Consider the following 22,037-nt stretch of genomic DNA (forward strand, 5'->3'; position numbering starts at 1 on the left):
TTCTTCCCTGTACACTCTGGTCCCTTTGGCTTTAGTTCTTACATGCATGTCTTTGATGATAGACTTTGAGAGATTGTGGTCGCTGATGTTAGGTATAGCTTCAACTTCCTCCTCTGTAATGTGGATATCCACTATTAAAAAGATTACCAATCTCCTCATAGTCCACCCTTGGTAAAAATCGTTTCGTTCTATACAAGTGGGTTTTTTTCTTTTCTGGCCATTGGTCTCGATGTCTGTCATACAGTTGAGAGCACACTGTTTTGGTTATGTTGGCTTTTTTAAAAATAAACTTTAGAAACAAGAAAGTGTGACACAAAATTCATTCTTTGTCAAGACTGCTTTTGTTGTTCAAGGTCTTTTGGGACTATATTTGAACTTCAGGAGAGATTTCTCAGTTTCTGTCTTTAAAACCATCACTGGTTTTTTTTAAATCTTTCTTAAAAGATGTGTGTGTGTGTGTGTGTGTGTGTGTGTGTGTGTGTGTGTGTGTGTGTGTGTGTACATACACATGCATGTACCAGGATGCCCACAGAGGCCAGAACAGTGTGTCAGAACCCTGGAGCTGGAGTTGCAGGTGACTGTGAGCTGTCTGATGTGAGTACAGGGAACTGAACTTAGGTCTTCTGTAAAAGCAGCAAGCATTCTCTCTAGTCCCTGCCCCTCCCTTCTCCGTTTTCTGAGAGAGGACTATGTACCCTGGCTGGTCTTGAGCTTGCTATGCAAGCAACACTGCCCTGCATTTACAGCAATCCTCCTGTCTGCCTCAGAATGGAATTTTGGTAGGTATCAGATTCAATCCATAATCCCCATTGAGAAATATTAGGATCTCTAAAGCGTAAGATTTTCAAGCAATAAACACAGCTCCATTCTCATGCCTTCGTATCTTCTGTAGCAAACCCAGCCATGCCTTTTTATGAAACCTCTCGCCTCACGTCTTCGCTCACTCATTCTGGTTCATTAGCTCATTAGACCACAGGACACTTGGCGCTACTATCTTTCTCCTTCTATGACAGTAGCACCACGGTCCCTAGGAGGTCACCTCCCTTCTCCTCTTTGTCCATGTACTTTGGGTACAGCTCTTCCTTCTCACATTTCAACAGCGGGCATCTGTGCCAGACCATGTTGCCCAGGATATCTCATTTCCACGGCCACAGTTATCAATCCAGAAGTGGGCACAGTGGGCCAATGAGAGCCAGCCCCAGGGTCTGGACTGCAATGACACCAATAAACAAACAAGCAAATAAAAATTTAAAGGCTCTTCGGTTTCATAAGACCATAAGCCATAAGAGTGAGATAAATCTGGACGCACCAAGGATCACTCAGCACAGGTAAGAAGTGTGCAGGGGTAGGAGAGACAGCTCGGTAGTGGAGAGCATTTGCTGCTTTCCAGGTAACCTGGGTTTGTTTCCCAAGCACCTGCATGGTATCTTACAGTCATCTGTAACCCAAGTCCTAGAAGATTGGAGACTGTCGTCTGGCCTCCATGGGCACTGTTTGCATGTGGTACACATACATACAGGTGGCAAAGCATACATACAGTAGACTAAAAACAAATAAATCTTAAAGGAGGAGGGGGCTGGAGGAAGTCAAGCCAAAAGATGAACAGAGAACTTCCTGAAGACAATGTTGACGCAGCTGGATCCAGTTGTGCTTCCAGCCAATAAGCTGTGACCTCCTCAGTGGAGGTTTGCCTATGTCTCATAAGCTTGATGCTGTTACAACCCTCATGGAGTCAACTGTAATCTAGCTCCTAATGCTTTTTCTAAAGTCGCTTTTCCAATGACTCTGATATTTACATCTTTTTATTTCACAAAGTATTCAAAGTACCATACAAAGTCTATTTAATATAATGAAATGTAAAAGTGTTTCAAAAACATCAATTTGGAAGTCATAGTTTCATGATCCCAGGAAGATGGTGAATATGATGTTATCTGTGATGATACAGGGACCAAGAAAGGGGTGTTAAATCCAGTGACATTATCTCATAATGACCAAGGCCAATTGTGAAATGGGATTGATAACATAATTCATTCAATTCATTTTGAAGGCTTCCAACATGTTGGGGAGCATCTCAAATCAGGTTGCAATGGTCAAATCACCTGTTCTAGTCTTTTCTAAGGAAGCTTTGTTCCTTACATTTCATCTGCTGAACCATAACCAGTTCAAAACAGGCTGAAGGCCAAGGGCAACTTATTTATCTTGGTTCTGGTCTCCCAGTATCTAATAAACAGCAGGCACTCAAGAAATATCTTAAAGTGCATTCTGCACCAAGAACCACCTAGGTTCACATACCTGCTAAGACCAGAGATGTAACCCTGAAGAAAAAGATTTCCCACAAGAACTGAGTCACACTGCTTGCATAAATCTTAAATCTGTGGCACATTGTTAGATCTTAGACTAATGAGAGCCGAGTCACAACGAGATCCTAGCCACCGAGTGCTAATGATACTCTCCCCAATCCACTTCGCCTGAGTCTAGAAAAGGAAAGCTGCTCCTGCAAATTAGATTATGTGCTCTCTACATTGTATTGGCTTTCTTGATAATTCACTTATGCTAAATGTCAAATTCAAAAGCCCCTTGTCTAATTGCAAAGGTTTTAGTTCAGTAGTCAAAACAGACACAGAACAGTAGCATTAATTAGAGAATTTTGGCGCTGGATGAATATTATTAGGAAGTGTCTGTCCTTACTGAGATCTTAGTCTCTCTCTCTCTCTCTCTCTCTCTCTCTCTCTCTCTCTCTCTCTCTCTCTCTCTCTCTCTCTCTCTCTCTCTCTCTCTCTCTCTCTCTCTCTCACACACACACACACACACACACACACACACACACACACGGGTCTGAGAGAGACTTTTGGTGGTGTTCACTCTGTTAGCCAGGAGTACCGGGAGCTGGATTTCCCTGGGAAAGTTTTGTGTACTTGCCAAGGGCTCGGGGACACCTTTCTACACTGTCAGTGCTGGTATAGCATGGTGTATGTGACTTCTGGGAGTGTCATAATCCCTCTCTCATTTCTCACCTGAATGAAATGGAGAAGACATCTCAGAGAATGTCTGATTATTACACAGAAGAATATTTGTAAAATACTGAGCATATTAGCTGGCCGAGAGTGAGTCTTTCATGGGTGTTTTTGTATGCATGTCATGATCATTTTTTTTTGTGTGTTGAAATTTGGAACTAGCCCAGTGAAAATCACACAACAGCTAATCACAGAAAATCACAATGGAATTGGTGATTTAAAATCAATTCACAGGCCCTACGATGACTCAGCAAATGGAGCTACCTACCTCTAGGCATGGCAGTCTGAGCTTGATTCCTGAGGCCCACGTGTTGGAAGGCCAATTGTGAAATGGGATTGATAACATAATTCATTCAATTCATTTTGAAGGCTTCCAACATGTTGGAGAGCATCTCAAATCTAGTTGCAGTGGTCAAATCTCCTGTTCTTGTCTTTTCTAAGGAAGCTTTGTTCCTTACATTTCATCTGCTGAACCATAACCAGTTCAAAACAGGCTGAAGGCCAAGGGCAACTTATTTACCTTGGTTCTGGTCTCATTCTCTGTGCTCTGAACTCCACATTTGCCACACACACACACACACACACACACACACACACACACTGATTCATCTTATAAAGTATACTCGGGTTTAATTCTTTAATAATAAACTCAATAGAAAGACTGGAGGAAGCATTACATATAAAAAGCAAACATTAATCCCTGAATTATGGTAACATGGAATCCTACCTGCCACAGCCCGATTTCAGCCACCCTCGCCAATGCCACTACTGTCTATAGTACCTGCCCAAAGTACAAACTTACATATGCATATGACAGTTTAGAAGGGGGGACCCATATCATTCCTGGTCAACATGTGCACTATGGCTGTCTGTCTTCGCAGCCCGATGCCCCTGCCCCCTACCTGAACTGTCAGGTTGCTCCTGGTGCCGAGGACCTTCCTCTCTGCATCCTGGAATGCCTTCTGCAGCCTCTGCTCCATTGTCTGGGCAAACCTGCAGGACTGGATGTTGTCTGACTGGCTTACAAACTGCAGCACTGAAGAAGAACCGAGGTTCAGCACTTGGCAATGCTCTGTCTTAGTTCCTCAGATTTAATAGCAGCCAATATACAAAACGACATGATTTTTAGGTTACAGAAATTAAGCAAATAAACAGAAAAACCAGACAAGCTTTAATTATACTTTGAACGTGCCTCTTTAAGATGATTTATAGCAGAGAATAATTAAAAGCATGACTGAACCCAACGCTCTCTCCAACACAAAGGATGTCATGACTTTACCCCATGAGACTATGCAGACATCTGCTCAAAGATGACAAACAGTGTCATCTATTTCTGTGGATGGTGACCGCCAATTGTCCTCCATCACTGAGCTGCCGGTTCCCACCCACTGCAGTGGCTTCTCCACTCTTGTGGTTTACAAACTTTGCAAATCAGAAATTACAAGGGAAATTGAGAGAAAGATGTCAAAGCCTTTGTTGGGGGAACACATCAATAACAACCAAAACCTGTCATCTCCAGACTGTAGGTTTTACAGGCACGCAACTCTTAGAAGTAGGCACTGATAAGAAATGGGGAAACACGGTATTCTGTGCTGCGATGCATAAGCATGTAGACTGGAAGGAAAGCCTCTATGGGGGGAGGAATCTGAGAAAGTCAGGCGTGCAGCCTTTAGGCGGGAGACTTGGACATCTGGTGAGCAGGCGTGTTTGACGGTGTGAGGACTGCAGAAGTGGAGAAGCCGCCAGCAGTGGGACTTTTAAACAGAGATCTGCTTGTCTGGTCCCGGAATGATGGGACCCTTCCCTTTGAGTGACTTGCCTGTCTTCAGCTGGAAGGCACCTGCAGGCTGGGGCTTCCACGGGGAGGCAAGCACTGCCACAGACTGTAAGTTGGGAGCGTGCTGCTTCAGATCGGCCGTGACGTTGCTGACTCCATACACACCCAGCACGTCCATCACCACAGCCGGCAAATACACCAGCCTCCCTTTGGTAGCATAATAGCCAACTGTGACATTATGAGAATATTCCAGAATGTCCACCTACAAAACAAATGGACCCCCAGAACTCATTGTTTATTTCCACAGTATTTTAGGTTCTTCTCTGTGTTCTCCGAGCCACAGCTGTTACTTAGGGAGACTAGACGTTCCCATCAAACAACTACCCTAACGACCCCATAAGGTGCACATGTGAGGTCCAAAGTATCACAATACGAGAGAACAAAACTCATGGTGGGGGATGGTTTTCTGTACTGTGCATTCAGATACTGATTTATATGTAAAGAGTGTTTCCCAGTACCTCCGATTGGTTAATAATGTGGTGAACAGTCAATAGCTGGGCAGGAGAAAAAATTAGGGCAGGACTTCTGATCAGGGGAGAGAGGGGGAGGGGGAGGGGGAAGGAGAAGAAGAAGAGGAGAGGGAGGGGGAGGAAGGAAGAGAGAGGAAGGAAAGGAAGAGAGAAGGCCTGGAGATCCTGTGGTTGGAGCAGGAGGATTTGCCCTGAGGACACATGGACCAGAGCAAGCCAGATACAGGTAAAGGACCACATGGCTGGGAAGTAGGCAACATAGATGGTTAGACTAGCTCAGAACCTGCCCAGCATAGTGATAAACAACCCACCAGGCCTCAGAATCACTTATTTGGGACCAAAGTGGCCATAGAAATGCTCTGCAGTAACCTAGGGTTGAAGCGGCAGAGCGCCCCACCCCCACATCATATCAGACCCGGGTGAGATACAGCTGAACCTGGTTTTGGAGTCCTTAAGTGTTTTGAATATGATCCAATAGCACTATCACCAAAAAGTCAGAGAGGGGACAGCGGGCAGAAGGGATGACAAAGGAACAGAATGCTGGTAGGAAAAGTTACATCTCCCCACTCCTGGGAGGCAGAAGGCAGAGATGATAAACAAGGCACCTTCTGGGGATGGGCCACAATGTAACTAAAGTGGAGTCTGCCCCTTGAAGCAGGGAGGAGGCCTTCAGACTCTGCTCCATTCCTGCCTTAGCTACTGGTTCAAGGCCAAGGTGGGGATGAATCAGAGGGCTCTCTCCCTGGTGAATCTTAAGAGACATCGATGGTCTGAGCCCTCTCTCTCTCTCTCGAAGTGGACAGATTTTGAAGCTTTAGAGCTCATTCTCGAAGGACTGGCCATTCAGAGCCTGCCCCACCTGGGAATACAGTCCATACACATACAGCCACCAAAACTAGACAATATTCATGAAGCCAAGAAGTACATGCTGACAGGAGCCTGATATAGCTGTCTCCTGAGAGGCTCTGCCAGAGCATGACAAATACAGAGGCGGATGCTAGCAGCCAACCATTGAACTGAGAACAGGGTCCCCATTGGAGGAATTAGAGAAAGGATTAAAAGAGTTGAAGGGGCTTGTAACCCCATAAGAACAACAATACCAGGGGCTGGGGATTTAGCTCAGTGGTAGAGCGCTTACCTAGGAAGCACAAGGCCCTGGGTTCAGTCCCCAGCTCCGAAAAAAAAGAACCAAAAAAAAAAAAAAGAACAACAATACCAACCAACCAGAACTCCCAGGGACTAAACCCCTACTCAAAGAGCACACATGGACAGGCCCAGGGCTCCAGCTGCATATGTAGCAGAGGATGGCCTTGTTGGGCATCAATGAGAGGAGAAGCCCTTGGTCCTGCCAAGGCTGGACCCCCCCAGTGTAAGGGAATGTCGTGGGGTTAGAATAGGGGGGTGGTTGGAGAGGGGAAGGGGATGGGATAGGGGGCTTATGGCTGGGAAACCGGGAAAGGGAATAACATTTGAAATGTAAATTAAAATATCCAATAAAAAAAAACATTCTCACTGCATTTTGCTTTGTTGATGTATGTTTATAGTTTTAAATGTGGGGTTTGTTTTTTAAAATATTAAATGTGATGTTTGTCATAAAATTAGACTTTTGAAAAAAGAATGATGATTGCCTCAGGTATTAACCATCTGCAAGGTATATCTTCTTTCAATCATGTTTATCCAAGAGCACATATTTTGTGTATATATATTTATATACATGTAAAAATATACATGCATATTCATACAAATGTATGGAAGCAGAGTGGGTGCTGCTTGGTAATCTCCTCATTTCCCTCTATGGATGAGTGGGTCACACTTGTGTGTGCACATATGTGTTGGCGTTCGTGTGTGTATTTGTATGTACAGTGTGTATGCATTGAGGGGGCGCTCTGTGCATGGTAGACAAGAGCTCTACCTCTAAGTGGATCTCCAGCCTCCCGTCTGTTATTCACTGTCATAAGGCACAAGTCACATACAGTCTACCATCTAAACCATGCTTTACACTGACACTTTAAATTCACGGGCAATGGATATGACAGCACCGCCATCCATCTCCCGTGGATTTCTGTGTGAAACCGGATTTCTGTGTGACGCTATTTTAAACCCTGCATACTTTCCCGATCCCTGCATCTGCATCAGGGATCTCCCGTAAGACTAGGGGGACAGGCTAGGGGAAAACCATTTCCTTAATGTGCACGAGGCCCCTGGTCACAAATAATTTTTCAAAGAAGCCAAGAAAACTGATTTTGCTACATAATGGGTGCAATTTGGTCCTTCCAATGTATGTTCTCCATCTTTTCTAAAAACGACTAACCAGGGAGCTTCAAGTCGGAACATGAACGTGGCCCCAAAGAACAACAACCCACCCAGAGAGCAGGCTGGGAACGCCCAGCCCTTCTAATTACTTCAAAGTGCAAGCCTTGGTGCAGGGACCATTTGCTTTTAATACATTTCTAAGCCTTTAAAAACAAACAAAAAAAATCAACCAGTGACTGAGCAGGGGGGCTGCCAAGCTCCGCCTCCTGGTCTTGTGCGGGCAGCGGCAGCTCACTGGAGCTTAGGAGGCTGTTTGCACCCACTCTTCTCACTTTAGCCATTACCATTTATTCATGGCAAATGATTCGATTTACCGATTAATTGTACTGTGTTGACTGCGTTGTGCTACTACAAAAGTATCAAAAGAAATGTGCTAAGTTGACAAAGCGCACCGGGTATTTTTAAGGAGTAGTGGCTGTTGCAGTGGCCCACGATCATGTGCAGGAAAGGCCAGAGCTACAGAGGTCGTTGGAAAATGGCTGCGGTTCAGTGGAAGCCATACCACGCAGACGAAGGGGAGCCGTTACATGCTCAACTTTTGAGTTTAAAATGTTGCTGTCTCCGGGGGAGGGATCACCCAGTGAAGAGTGCTTTTCCCTCCTCTCCCTTCCTTCTTCCGCTCAGTTTCTTTTTTTAGAATCATAAAAGAGAGACTGACAATGACCAATAGAGGATGTGCCAGAACTTCATCTCTGGTCCTCTGTGTGATGGGTGGGGTGGGACCCCTAGCCTGAATGCAGCTGTCACCCAGGCCATCAAAAGAGGAAGCCAGATGATATGTTTAAGTGGTACAAAAGGGAGCTCGCTGGCTGCCAGTTGCATTTACTTGGGATGAACCCAAAAGACTGAAAAACAATGCCTCCATTACTTGGCTGTGCCATTGAAACCAGCCAGCAGTTATTAGGCAGTACTTGGCATGAAAGTGTTTGGAGGGAAAAATGTTTACTTCCCTGTCTGCTGCTGGCACACCAAGCGAGCAGAACTCTTCTTACAGATCTGAGTAAGTTGGGCTTTTGTTGTTGTTGTTAGTAGTAGTAGTAACGGTTTCGGGGTTAGGTTTTTGGAGACAGAATCTTAGTCTGTAGCCCAAGGTAGCCACAAATTTGGGTCAATCCCCCCGTCTCAGCCTTTCATGTTCTGGGATTATAAGCATGCAATGTCTACCTGGCTTTATTATACCTGTGACATGTCCAGAAATAAATACTATTTATAATTGTGCTAACGATAAAGAGAAAACAAAAGCAAAACAGTGATGGGCACCTTGTACAGATACTAAATTTCCCTCTAACAGTGGGATGATGGGACAATTTTTTGAAGTATAAAAGTAATAGAAGGTAATTAGTCTCAGATTTTCCTCTTGAAATGACCTATTCCTCCAGCCACAAGATGTTACCAGCCAAAATGACAAGATTCCTCTTTTGGCACGTGTGGGTGTAGCATGTACAAAGGAGGAAAATATCTACTCCTACTCTGGACCTAAGAGTTGTGTGAGCTGAGTTGGAGTTAAAATGCAAGCAGCTTACGTGAGCGGAGACGTCATTCTGGTGGAAAGCCTTCCGCAATGCTTGTGTGAGCCCTTTGGTTACACCAAGCTTCAAGGACTCACTGCTCTGTATTCTCCTCTGAGTTAGGAAGAAAACTGTGGGACGAAAGAGAAGCAAGAATGAACCGCACAATAAACAAGCAGTACTCCCCTCTCCTCAGCCTCATGTCCATCAAATCCAGAGTACAGCTGAGTGAGCAAAGGTCCACCAGTCAGGTGACAGGCTGGGAAAAGTGACTGTGGGCCCTAATTAAGGCCCAGGCCATTTATGGCGTTCTAATGCCAAAGAGTTGGTATGCTGGTGGCATTCTAACCCATGCTGCCTCTGACCTTGAGGACCAGTCTCTGTATGCCTGGTCCCCACTGAGTCAGCGTGCAAACGCATTTCTGTAACATCATCCATTGACAATGTACTTAGAGACGGTCCCTGAGCTGGATTCTACAGCTCTAATCAACCCTGAATCCAGAAGGGACAGGTCTACCTCTTAGGTGAGGATGCAAATGGCATCAGTGACAGAATTTAATAGATATTATTAGAAGGACTTCGGAGTTCTGCCAGGGCTTTTGGAAAAGGCTGGGTCGGGGAAGGTTCCCATGGGCATTGATGTTTCCAATGAGTACCAAAGGGCAACAGCAGTCAGCTAGGCAAGGGCTGGGGGAGGCTGACCGCTCCCCACACGCACTCCCAGATCCAGGAGTGCCAAGTGGAAAGGCATGGGGGGGGCAATCTTGTCAGTGTACATGTTTAGTTTGGTTCTAAGGGAGAGGGAAAATAAGGGATTTAAAACAAAGTCATGCATTCTAGAATATTCTTTTGACTACGGGTTGGCAAATAGATTAAAGAAGACAGGCATGAAGACAGATGTGTAAAGGGTTGCAGAAATTTAAGTAAATGATGGTGACAGAAGTCACTAGGCAGGTGGCAGTGGGGGGACGCACATTCAGGAGTAAGAGTGGAAAGAACTGGTGTCTGGTCACCATGGTCAGCTGTGGTTAGTGCCAGAGCAAGGGAGAGGAGGCGAGAGGGTGTTTCTGAATGGAGCGGGGCTGGGAGAAGGTAAGGATCTGGAGAGGGGAGTGGGAGATAAAAACCCAGATGGCATAATTTCAAGAAACAGAAAGAGATACTGTATTTTCTGCAGTGCCTAGTTTCATGATTCCCATTTTAGAATAAGATATGTCTCCAGATATAATTTCCTTTCTTTGTGGGGCGAGGAGGAAGGCGGGACATGAGCACTCAACACTGGCGTGCTCTTTCAAATAATTTGTCTAATGCTTTTTATAGAAAACACTGCTACACTATTGGAAGCACTCTATGAATGCTAGACTTGCTGCAACCGGGAAGTGGGGCAAAGGAGAGAGCAACCCCTCTTTGCTCATAGCTCCAGCGTCACCTGCCCCAAAGGAATCACCTGACATCAAAAGAAATCCTAGCTTCCTCCTGTGTGAGTTAGCAGTCAGCATGGCATCTGCTGATTAGGAAATCCTTTCTGAGGGGTGCAGCACATCCCAAGATTTTGTGTTAAGTGAATTGCATTGTTTATTCGTGCCAGACATCCCTGGTGTACTTCACAGACAAAACACGCTGCGGTCTGGTATTCCCTGACCCACTGGAGTACTTGCAGGTTTCCTGGGCACTTCTGATGTCAGAACCAATCCTGGGGCTAGAATCCATGTCATCCAATGTTCCCCTTCTCTGACACTTCCTGAAAGTCAAGGTTTCTCAACCTTGGCATATGGATTAGGCTGTGTCTGTCTTCCCACCTTGTGTGTGTGTGTGTGTGTGTGTGTGTGTGTGCGTGTGCATATGTGCACATGAGTGTGCATGCACATACACACACTCATCTGAGTGCAGATGCATGTATGTATTCAGTTGTGTGTCTATGTATATCCTTGTATGTGGAGACCAGAGGACAACTCCAGGTTATTCCTCAGGTACTACTCACCTTGTTTTTTCAGACAGGGTCTCTCTGCAGCTCATCAGGTAGGCTAGACTGACTGGCCAGTGATCCCAGGGATCTGCCTGTTTCTCCTCTCCCCAGCTCTGGAGTTATAAACTATCAGGCTTGGCTTTTTAAAAACACAGAGTCAACGAGGTTAACTCCAGTCCTCGTGTTAAGCACTTCAGCAATTGAGGTTTTCTCCAACTGCAGATGGTCATTACTGTGCAGACTGAGCATTGGGGAATATGAAACATAATTCTAGGTGCCTACAAGTTTCAAGTAATACTCCCCTCCCCAAGCGTGACAACTACCTTGTCTCCAGACAAGGCCAAATGCCTCTTGGAAAGGGAGGGCGAGAGCGCTCCTGATTGACACGCACTGATCTAAGAGAACTCTTTCTATCACATCTCTGTGTCAGGACTGCTCCTTTGTCCTCAGAACAATAAGACAGTGACCTCTCACCTGTCTTCACGAGGAACTTGTGGGACATCTGACAGTCCAAGTTGGATGCCATCCTGCCAGTTGTGACCATTGCAGTAGACACAGCCGGAAAAGCAGCATCTGTGTTTCCTGTCTGCAAAGAAGGCAGTCTAGTGGCCTTTACGGATGCTGTAAGGGACGTCAGCGCGGCTGTGATTGTCAGTGGGCGGGGTGTGGATGCTCTGGGTGTGTCTGGCCTGGTAGGATTAGGGAGGCCAGTGTGCATGGCTTGGGGCTTCTTGGGGAGGTGTGTTGTGGACAACAGGCCTGACACAGAGCCTGAGGCCCCTTGCATGGCTGTGTGAGTGCTCAGGCTGTGTGCTGTCCGGGCAAGCATGTAGGTTGGTGTGAATGGGAAGGCTGTGTGGACTGTCCCTGCTGTCACCTTTGGGCCTGGTGCTGCCTTGTTGGTGACATTTTTAGCTAGAGCAGTGGTCAGACTGCTCTTGGCTAAGCTGCCGCCACCGCCAGTGCCCTTAGCAGTAAGGGCTGCAGACAGTGGCGCTGGACTTGATTTCCTCAGAAACAGTGTGGTGGTGGCGGCTGCTGCTACGGTGGCTGACAGTTCTCCCTTGGAGGACACTGAGGTTTCCACTGCAAAGAGAGAAAAGGGAAAGTTTGTCATTGGACCGGGCTGCACACGCCACTGCCTGGATGATAAAGGAATGTTGAAGGAATGTCACTTATGAGCTTGCTAGTGTAAGAAGTCTCTGCACTCTGGGCTTGCAGAGAACTCAGGGAAACAGCTTTAGGTCCGTTAAGTCAGTTAGCCATAATGAGAAGGCCGCTCACAGCAAAGCCATGACTGCTGATAACAAAGACAAACATTTCGAATACTTAAAAAAAAAATCAGGTAGGCAGGGTGGGTCGGCGGCATGCCTGTCTGGAGCTGTACCTCACTACTGAACGAGGGGAGAGGCAGGCTGCTTCAAAGCAAAGCTGGGCATCTGTGTGGAGCTTGAAGATGCTCTGGCCGGAAAAGCAGTCATACCTGTTTTCTGGGTACCAGGAAACAAACTACCCGTGTTAGTGGCTGCACCTGTCCATTTCTTGGGGCGCCGAGAGGTTCGCAGCACTTTGGAAGGGGTCCTGGAAAAGGCACCGGTTGATACGGAAGGTGAGGCTGTAGATGAGCGGTCTTCCAGGACACTCTGGAATTGTGGGGAGCCGCTTTCCCCTGGCGATAGGTAGATGTCACTGGAAATTTGTGGTCCTGTGTCTGTTCCGTCTGAAAGCATTTGGTGCAAGCTAGCTGCAGAAGCTAAACTCGGCCAGGTCGGCCAAAAAGGATGGGCTGGCCGGATGGGCAGCTGTGACATAGGATGTTGGCTTGTAGATGCGTGGTAATGAACCATTTCTGGGTCAAAGTCTCCGGCATGCTTGCCTGCGAGCCGGAGGTCTGTGTGGCTTTCGACTGCAGCTTCTTCTGACGGTTGAGGAGGCTGACTGGGACGGGGACTGAGGGCTGCAGTCTGGAGGTTAAAGCCGTCTGCGGCCACCAGCTGTCCAGAAATCTCTTTGAAATTCTGAGGCTGTAATGCATTGGCAGCTGAAGTCGTACCACTGGGAAGAGCCGCCGAAGCTGGATGAGGTTCCCAGTGTGGGGAGTTAATTGTATGAGTGTTTACATCGTGATTCGTCTGCTGCTGCAAGTCAGATATCGATGACTGTGTGGCGAGCGGTGCAGTTTCTGCTGAAAGAAAGCCCTGGAAAACATCTGTGGCTGCTGGCTTTCTTGTGCCTCCCATTGTTGGGAAATCATGGACACCGGTGGAGGAGGAAAGTGCTGTCACCTGTTTGGAAGCTGAAGCTGGCAACTCTGACCGGCTTGTGACAGCTGCGAGAGTCCCCAGCTTGGTGCTGGAAACGCCGGGAGAAGGGGCCTGTGTGGTGGGCATGGGTGATGGAAATGACCCTGGAGGAGAGAGGTCTGTTCTTAGTGCTGTCATGATGAGAGGTGACATACGACCTGTGTTAAAATCAGAGGTGGAGTCATTCACTGCACGACGACTAGGAGCCTCTTTAGTTGGAAGAGCCCACAGAGAAACTGTCCCGTTTGCCTTTTCATTTGTCCAGAAAATGGCTGCTGTCTTGTCCTCCTTTTGCTGAGGAAATGTCCAAATCGTAGGGGGAAGATCAGGAAGTTTGCTTGAGAGGAGGTGTGTGGCTGCATCGGGAAGGTACTCGTCACGGTCATCTTCCTGGGACGTGGGTGCCTCTGGTGCAGGGGCTGGATGGGCCTGATCCTTACTGGGCTGGAGGACAGTAAGCGGGGAGGGAGGGGCACCTGCCCCCTTCTGTGGTGATGCAGAAGCTGCCTCAGAATGGACCACTTGCCCTTGACTGAGTGTAGTGAGCGGCTGAGGAGGAGGAGGTACCAAAGAGGAAGGTTTGTTTTCTGGGGAGAGTGTGGGCTTTCTGGAATTCTCTGGCACTTCTGACAAATGTGGCCAGTTGGCAGAACTATTTGTAGGAGGAACAGGGGCTAGCTCTCTGCTGGTCATCACTGACTCTGCAGTCTGGAAGCGTGGGGCCCAGGCCTCATGGCTTGCTGCCGCTGTGCGCAGATAAATGGGAAATGATACTGCACTGTGCCCTCTGACAGGCCCCGCTGTGTGGACTGGCTGGGTGGATACAGGACTTGAAGCCTCTTCCAACATGGACCACGAGGAGGTTCCACCTGGAAGGCCTCCAGGGGCTAGGGAAGGGAGAGACAGGTGGTCCAGTTCTGCAATGGAGCTCAGAACCCCAGGAGTTGAGGAAGCTGCTAAGCGGGGATTCTCTGATGGGGACAGCTTAGAGTACTGCTTTGTTAAGGATGTAGAAAAGTCTAGACGAGGGATACCTATGAAAGTATGGGCATTTCTGGATGAGAAGAGGTTTGTTTTATGAAAAAATGGGTTTAGGGCATGAACTGGGCTCTGACCTGAAGAGGAGTCAGCTGGTGTCGTTTGGGGAAACAAAGGCACTTTGGTGGGACGTTCTACAGGCTTAGGAGGGGTGATGGAATGCAGTGAATCGGGGACCAATGAAGATGATGGTGGTGGAGGGAGAAATAGAAAGCTGTCTGACCTCAACGGATGCTTCGAAAGGGACGGCATCCCTACCAAGGGCTGTGATGGGGAGATAGCACTCGAGGTGGCTGATGGGGCTGTAGGTAATGGGGGGAGCATGCTGGTGCGAGGCAAACCTGACATGTCCGCTGCTTCTCTTCCCCCTTCAGGCCTTGTTTGGACCAGAGTCTCAGTGGGGTCCTTGGCAAGATCCAGGGAGGCGCTATGTCCACTTCCTTGGTAAAGGGATGAGGAGAAGTCCACATGAGCCCTGGTCTTACGGTGTGCCTTGGGCAGAGGTGTCTGGGATAGCTGTGTCAAGGTTGTGTTGTCAGGAGGCTGTCCCAGCACATTCTTGATTCTGTCCGCTGCTGAGGAAGACTTGACTTCCAAGAAAGGCCATGTTGGTGAAATTGGTAACAATTTCCCAAGGGGAAAGGACTCTGAGGTCGGAGTGACATGTGTCTGTAGATTGTCTGCCCCTGTGAAAGGAAGCATCCACGTGAGACGGGGGATCAGGATGCAGCTGCAATGACCAGGACCTGGAGACCAGGAGCAGGCAAGACAGGCCCTGCCTGGCCCAATCTCTCCACTCGTCACAGAACCTCCGTGAAGCGATTAAACAAGGAACTAAGTTAGTCCAAGGGTGTTGCAGGAAACCCACGGGGCCGTGCTATAGAAATTAGTCTTTGATGATGGAATATTTTGACACTGAGTTTCACTATGTAAGTCACAGATATTCACCTGCTTCTCCCTCCCACGGCTGAGAGCAATGCCTGTTCCACCACGCCTGGTTGATGAAGGGATTTTTGAACAACATTATGGGAGACATTTGTGTATTTAAATTGTTTTTCTATTACTTATTAGGCTTAAGAGTATGAAAATCAGAAAGATGTGACTGCCTGCAGCTAGCAAATGATACCAAAATAGACATGACCCAAGAACCCAGGGTGCACAGTACCGAAGGAGGACTGTTCTTCACGAATGAGAAAAATATATTCAAGGAAATATCTCAAGGATAAATGGCTTCGATAAAGTGTATTTCGCTTGGATTTAAAAGGATTCCTGGTTCTTTGTTCATGCTGTGTCAAGGAGCAGAAGGGATTTCTTTCACATTAGGTTATTTCCAAAAGAAAAATCATTCATATTCCACCTATGACAGGAGACGCCTCTCAAAAGACCTGGTGTCACCAGAAGCACCTGCTGAGACCAGAACTGTCAGCACAATGTCTGACGCCCAGCAGGAAGGTGAGGAGGGATTGATAGGTAAAAGTGATTGACACAGCCGGGAGGTGAGGAGAGATTGACAGGTTAGGAGTGATTGACACACAGCAGGAAAGGGGGGCATGGAAGATGGCACATGTCCTGCTCTATGATGACCCCTTCCTGGCTCCTCTGGGTTGATGGTACAAAAAGTAGCTAAATGTTCTAATGTTCTTAGCTAATATTTCTCTTCTGACTACCCAGCCACACCCCCACGTGGTGTGTATGTGTGCACGTGTGTGTGTGTGTGTATGGGTGCGCGCGTGTGTATGTGTGTGTGCACGCGTGTATGTGTGTGTATGTATGTGTGTGTATGTATGTGAGTGTATGGGTGTGTGTGTATGTATGTGTGTGTGTATGGGTGTGTGTGGATGGATGTGTGTGTATGTGTGTGTATGCGTGTGTGTGTGCGTGTGTGTATGCGTGTGTGTATGTGTGTGTCCATGTGTGTTTGTGTGTGTGTGTGTGTGTGTAAGAGTATCCATGCATGTGGGTGTGTAAGGATAGTCGTGCATGTGGAGGCCAGACACCACTCTTGGGTGCCATTTGTTTCTCAAGAGCCATCCACAATTCTTTAAGACAAGATCTCTCACTAGGACCTAGAACTTGCCATGTAAGCTGGGCTGACTAGCTAGAGAGCCCCAGAGATCAATTCTCCTGTCTCCACGTACCCACATGCTGGGATTACAAGCATGGACCAGTGTGCTTAGCTTTTTACTGGCCTCTGGAGATCAAACTCAATTAGTTCCTTCTGTTTCAGGGGCAAGGACTCTACCAACTGAGTAGTCTCCTCGGACTCTAGTGCTTTAAGAGTTTTAAATGAAAGGAATGATACTTGTACTGATTTCTACACTCTTTGTGAAAACATTAGAGCCCTTTGATAGAAAGCATTTATTAGGAATTCAGGTCTGGTTGATATACATCTTCAGCCATCCAGAGTTGGGCCTGTGTCTCTGGCCTCTGTTGCATACATAAGGACAACAGACACAGCCAAGCTACGCCTCCCAGCTACTGTGCAGAGAGCAAATAAACCCACGGAGGTGGTGGGCCTGGCTGGCTGTGCAGAAAATTGAGAAACAAAAAAGCTCTGATTACAGCCGGGCTTGCTTGTTTAATGTACGAGGAGCTGCAGACCACAGAGGGGACAAAGAAAGGTCAAAAGAGTTTTTGAAGTTTCCAAACCCAAGACAACATTTACCAAGATGGTTGTCTCTAAGCTGACCAAAATACAAGATCAGTTGTCAACATCAACCTTTATCAGTTGCTTACCTCCCAGCCACACTTCTGTGTGTGTTCTAGATTTTACCTCATTAACATTCACAATGCCCTGTCCTATTTAGAAGATGAGCTCAGAGAGATCTAACAGGATCAAGTATGTTGCTGAGGACGTCCATCCTGAACACGGTAAGGCTTAGCTTTGTGTAACAGCAAGCCAGCTGTGGTTATATTTCTGTCAGCTGGACACAAGCCAGAGTCAAATGCAGAGAGGAACATAGGCTGAGAGGTCTCCATTTGTCCGTCTGTTGAGAAGTCTTTGGGGTGCCCTCTGCTGGAAGAGTGAAAAGAAGTCGGCATGAGGGGTCCTCCCTCCCAGAGCTAGGCTGCATCTCCAGTTGCTTTTCTCAGGGACTGTAATCTGTCAACCAAAAAAAGTAACGACTGGAGAAAGTCTTATGATAGGAAAGCTTTTCGAATGCGTAACCGTCTTTCCATGACAAAAGCTGAGCTGTAATTGTCTTCTGAAATGGTCTTTCCAGTTCCCTGTTGTGCAACTTGGAAAAGGAAGGGTAGACGCCATCTTTCGCCCTAAATAAGAACACATGGACAGCTTTCCTTTAGATACTCTGTGCTCTTGTGGTTTTCTTTTTTTATTAATAAAAATCTTAAAATATTTTATTTTTATCTTATATATATGTGGGTATTTTGCTTGCATGTGTCTGTCCATACCACATGCCTATCTGGTACCCATAGAAGAAGGTGTCTGATTCCCTAGAACTGGAGTTACAGATGGTTCTTAGCCACCATGTGGGTACTAGGAATTGAACACTGGTCCTTTGGAAGAGCAGCAAGTTCTCCTAATTTCTGAGCCATCTCTCTGGTCCTGTGTTCTTGTTTTTAGCTTTTTCCCATAGTTGAGATTCAGATATAAGAAAGTGGCCTCAAGTGATTTTAAGGGTTTGCCAGGTATAAACCCACCCTTCCCAGCATCCGCAATGGGACTGTTACATTTTGTAAGGAACCCAATGTCTTCTGAGTAAGCCATCCTCAAAAGCCTGACTGACTCCTTAGAGCCACATCAGAGCTCTTGGGCCTCTACCTGCAGGACCCCACATTCCCTATGACCTCAGCTAGGCAAAGCCACCTTCGATGGACAATGGGAGGCATACGGCTTCAGGACACTTATGTCTACATAGCACTCTACTGCGGTCCCCACTCTTCTTGGGACCTGCCTCATGGTATTCAGTGGAAATTGTGCCTCAGTGTTAACACACATGACTTCTTGAAGGCAGTCTCACATAGAAGGCACATGGTATGGCTTTCACCTTCCCCACTCCCCAGCCATGTTATCTCCCACAGAGCCTGTGGGGTGTTTGCATCTAACCCTGTTGTGATGCACATGGTTGAACAGAACATATATCTAAGATAGTTTTATGGTTTGTTATTTTACAGTTATGTTTTTAAAGTCTTTCTTAATGATTTGGTTGTCAGGTGATAGGATCCATGTGTGCTCTTATTAAAACAGATTCAGCCGTTGGTCAGATTCCAGAGTCAAAACAAACTCGTCTTGTTTCAAAGACATAGCTGGTATCTAAGAAGGATGCTTGGGCCAGGCAGCATTTGCTTTTAGCAAGATGTGCTCTCACAGACGTGCTGCAAACGGAGAGGAACGGCTACTAGGAGGAAACATGGGGTTCACTAACCAGAACCAGAGGAGGCTGATGAAAACCCCAGGCTAAAGTGAAGAATGATGTCCTCGAGTGGATTTGTTTCTTCTGACTAGAATCCAGGTTTCCCAGTGGAGTCTTTATTCTCCCACACAATTCCCAATGGGGAAGGGAATAAACTACGAATGGTTTTAAGAGGTGACATCTGCTGGGCTCCCGTGTGACACTCATTAATACTATCCATACCTTCTGAGCACATGAAATCATGAAGCTTCATGAATGCACTTCTTAAAATACCACAATGACTGGCTGGGCACCGTGTGATGAGTTCCCAGTAATGAGTTATAAACAAAACAACAGGTGTGGCTTCTGGCTAAGACATTTAATGTTGAAGGAATATACCCTGGAGATCACTCTGCGGGCCAGTGACATGTCTCAGCAGATGAAGGCAGGTGACACCAACCCTGACGACTTGAATCAACAGTGTGTGCATGCAGGCACATAGAGATCAAAAGATAAATTTTGGGCATCATTTCTGTCCTACTATGTGGGTCCTGAGAATCAAACTTGAGCCATCTGGTTTGGTGGCAATCTTTTTTTATGCCATCTTGCTGTTTCCAAATGTTGACTATTTTAATTCAACTGATTTTTCAGTATTCAACCCTGGCAATGTGTGTTGGATATTTCTCAAGCACTGTTGACTTCAGAAAGTAGAAACTTAAACAAAAAGACTCTAATGACATACATAAAGCTGAGGGAGAAGCCCTCACCGATTAGCAATACCGATACCCTCTTAAAAGATGATCGGGGTGAAGAACTGCAGAGAACAGTGTTTCAGAGACATGTCACCTAGCTGAAATTACTAGCAAATTAAGACACATTGGGAGTAAACATACAGGCTTATCTGTGTTCAAAACTTCCTTATGCAGAGGTGATCGTGGGGAAACTCACTTTAAAAATAATTTACTTTCTGTGTAGGAGGAGCTGACTGAAGTTCATTATGAGCCTGGAGAAATTTAAGATAGCAAAACAAAATCTCAGCCTGCAGTAAAAATTTTGCCATTCTTAACCCAAAAGGTATTTCATACACGGAAATTCACATACACATTACATGTATCTGTAAGTTATAGACCATGTGCCAGTTGCCTATTACACAGAAGGACAGAGCCCATAGTTCCGAGCCTTCTAACCATTCTCCCTCTGCTACCCATTTCCTCCTCCTCAGTGAGAACAGCACCATAGGTTGCATCATAAGAAATGAGTGAGGAGGCTGGAGTGATGGCTTCTTAATCAAGAGCACATGATGCTCTTTCAGAGAACCCAAGTTCAGTTCTTCAGCATCCACACTGGGTGGCCACAACTGCCTGCAACTCCAGTTCCAACAGATATTTTTATGTTCTCTTCTGACTTCTGTGGGTAGTTACATACGTGTGTGTGTGTGTGTGTGTGTGTGTGTGTGTGTGTGTGTCTGTGTCTGTGTCTGTGTGTGTTCACGTGCGCGTGCGCAAGAGAGAGAGAGAGACAGACAGACAGAGAGAGAGAGATTGGTTTAAAAAATGAAAATAGCCAGATGGTAGTGGCACACACCTTTAATCCCAGCCCTTGGGAGGCAGAGGCAGGTGGATCTTTGTGAGTTCAAGGCCAGCCTGGTTTACAGAGTCAGTTCCAGGATAGCCAAGGCTAAAAAAAGTGAAACCTTGTCATGAAAAAAAAAAACAAATAGTAGTAGTAGTAGAAGTAGTAGTAGTAGTAGTAGTAGTAGTAGTAGTAGTAGTAGTAGTAGTAGTAGTAGTAAATCTCAGGAAAATAACAAAAAGTTAATTAGACATAGGCAAGAACTACCTGCCCAGAACTCCAAGTAGCACCGGAAATAGTTCAAGAATTGGTAAATACGATTACATGAGATTGAAAAGCTCTACACAGCAAAGAGAATTATCAGCCAGGTGGACAGACAGCTTACAGAGGATCGTGAGCCAGCCGGGCTTCAGTCTAGATCCATGACTGTTACATTGGATAGTGCATTTCAAATCTATGAAGAACTGTAAAATTAAACACCACAAGCATGAAGCGGCCGGTCAACAAATGGGTCAATGAGCTAAAGTCTCAGAAGAAGAAATGCAGGTATCCAACAAATAATTGTTGTAACATCCAACATCAACCATCAGGTAAGTGTAAACTACTTAGAGAGTCTGTCTCACCACAGGCGGAATAGCTGTCACTCAGAAAACTATAAGGCTGTAAGGAAGTAGAAACTCTTATCTGATGTTGGTGAAAGTGTAGATCGGGGAAGCCACTATATAAATCAGTATGGAAACTTATCAAAAAGAAAACAAAATGGAACTACCAAACGTCCCACGCACAGCACTCCTGGGCATACAACAGAAGACCTCTGTGTCTCATCACTGAGACACCTGCCCAGCCATGTCTGTTACTGTTCTATTCACAATAGCAAGGACATTGGATCAGCTTAGCTGTCCATTAACAGAGAATAGATAATAATTATTTAACTGTAAAGGAAAAGGAAATGTACAGGAAAACGCGAGGAACTAGAAAATCATCTAAGAGATGTAACCCAGGCAACAGGTAACACAAATACCATGTGTCCTCTCCCCTACACAGACCCTATCTTCTACATGTGTGTATGTCTTGTATATGTGGGATGGGGGTGGATAGAGGCCATGAAACTAGAAAGGGGCCAGGAGAGGGGAGAGAAGGCTTCAGGTAAGAGAGGTGGGAGGATAATAGAAACCATGTGACATGGTGGGCAGAAGGAGAATATTGGGGACAGAGAGGTACAGCAGGGAGATGGTGAGAGAGGAGCACGGAGAAGAGGAGTAGACAAACTTAGTGTGTATGAAGGTGTCAAAGGGAGCCTATTGTTTTGCATGGTGATTCAAAAGTAAAACATTAAATTAAATTCTAAAGCTGAGTTAGGATCCAGCCATGGCTCTTTGTACTGCTCCACCAGGATGACATTTGAGCATCACATTAAGAAACTGATATGGGGCCGGCAAGATGCCTGTCTTAGGTACTTTTCTACTGCGGTGATGAGACACCATGACCACGGCAACTTACAGAAGAGAAGATCATTTGGGACTTACAGTTTCAAAGGGTTAATTAGAATGTATGAACTTCAAGGCAGGGAAGCCAGCATGGCGCTTGAACAGTAAATAAGAACTTAGATCTTAATGCACAAGCACAGGACAGGGAAAGCTAATGGGGGGAGGGAGGGATAG

At 46.3% G+C, this 22,037-nt stretch overlaps 1 protein-coding gene across 4 annotated transcripts in view; it reads right to left on the reverse strand.

Annotated features, from left to right (window-relative positions):
- Window positions 1-22,037, reverse strand: part of G2 (protein) — a 276,275-nt gene that overhangs the window by 108,089 nt on the left and 146,149 nt on the right. For 2 of the 4 annotated variants that reach the window (XM_087645743.1, NM_001437728.1), the window contains 5 exon segments: window positions 14,791-15,135; window positions 11,583-12,194; window positions 9,158-9,273; window positions 4,834-5,053; window positions 3,917-4,050 (listed from right to left, as the gene is read on the reverse strand). In XM_087645743.1, coding sequence (XP_087501869.1) covers window positions 3,917-4,050; window positions 4,834-5,053; window positions 9,158-9,273; window positions 11,583-12,194; window positions 14,791-15,135 — 1,427 coding nt within the window. 4 annotated transcript variants of the gene reach the window in all.

This window comes from Rattus norvegicus, chromosome 3 (genome assembly GCF_021556685.1).
Source record: "Rattus norvegicus strain SHRSP/BbbUtx chromosome 3, alternate assembly SHRSP_T2T, whole genome shotgun sequence".
Classification (NCBI taxonomy): Eukaryota; Metazoa; Chordata; class Mammalia; order Rodentia; family Muridae; genus Rattus; species Rattus norvegicus.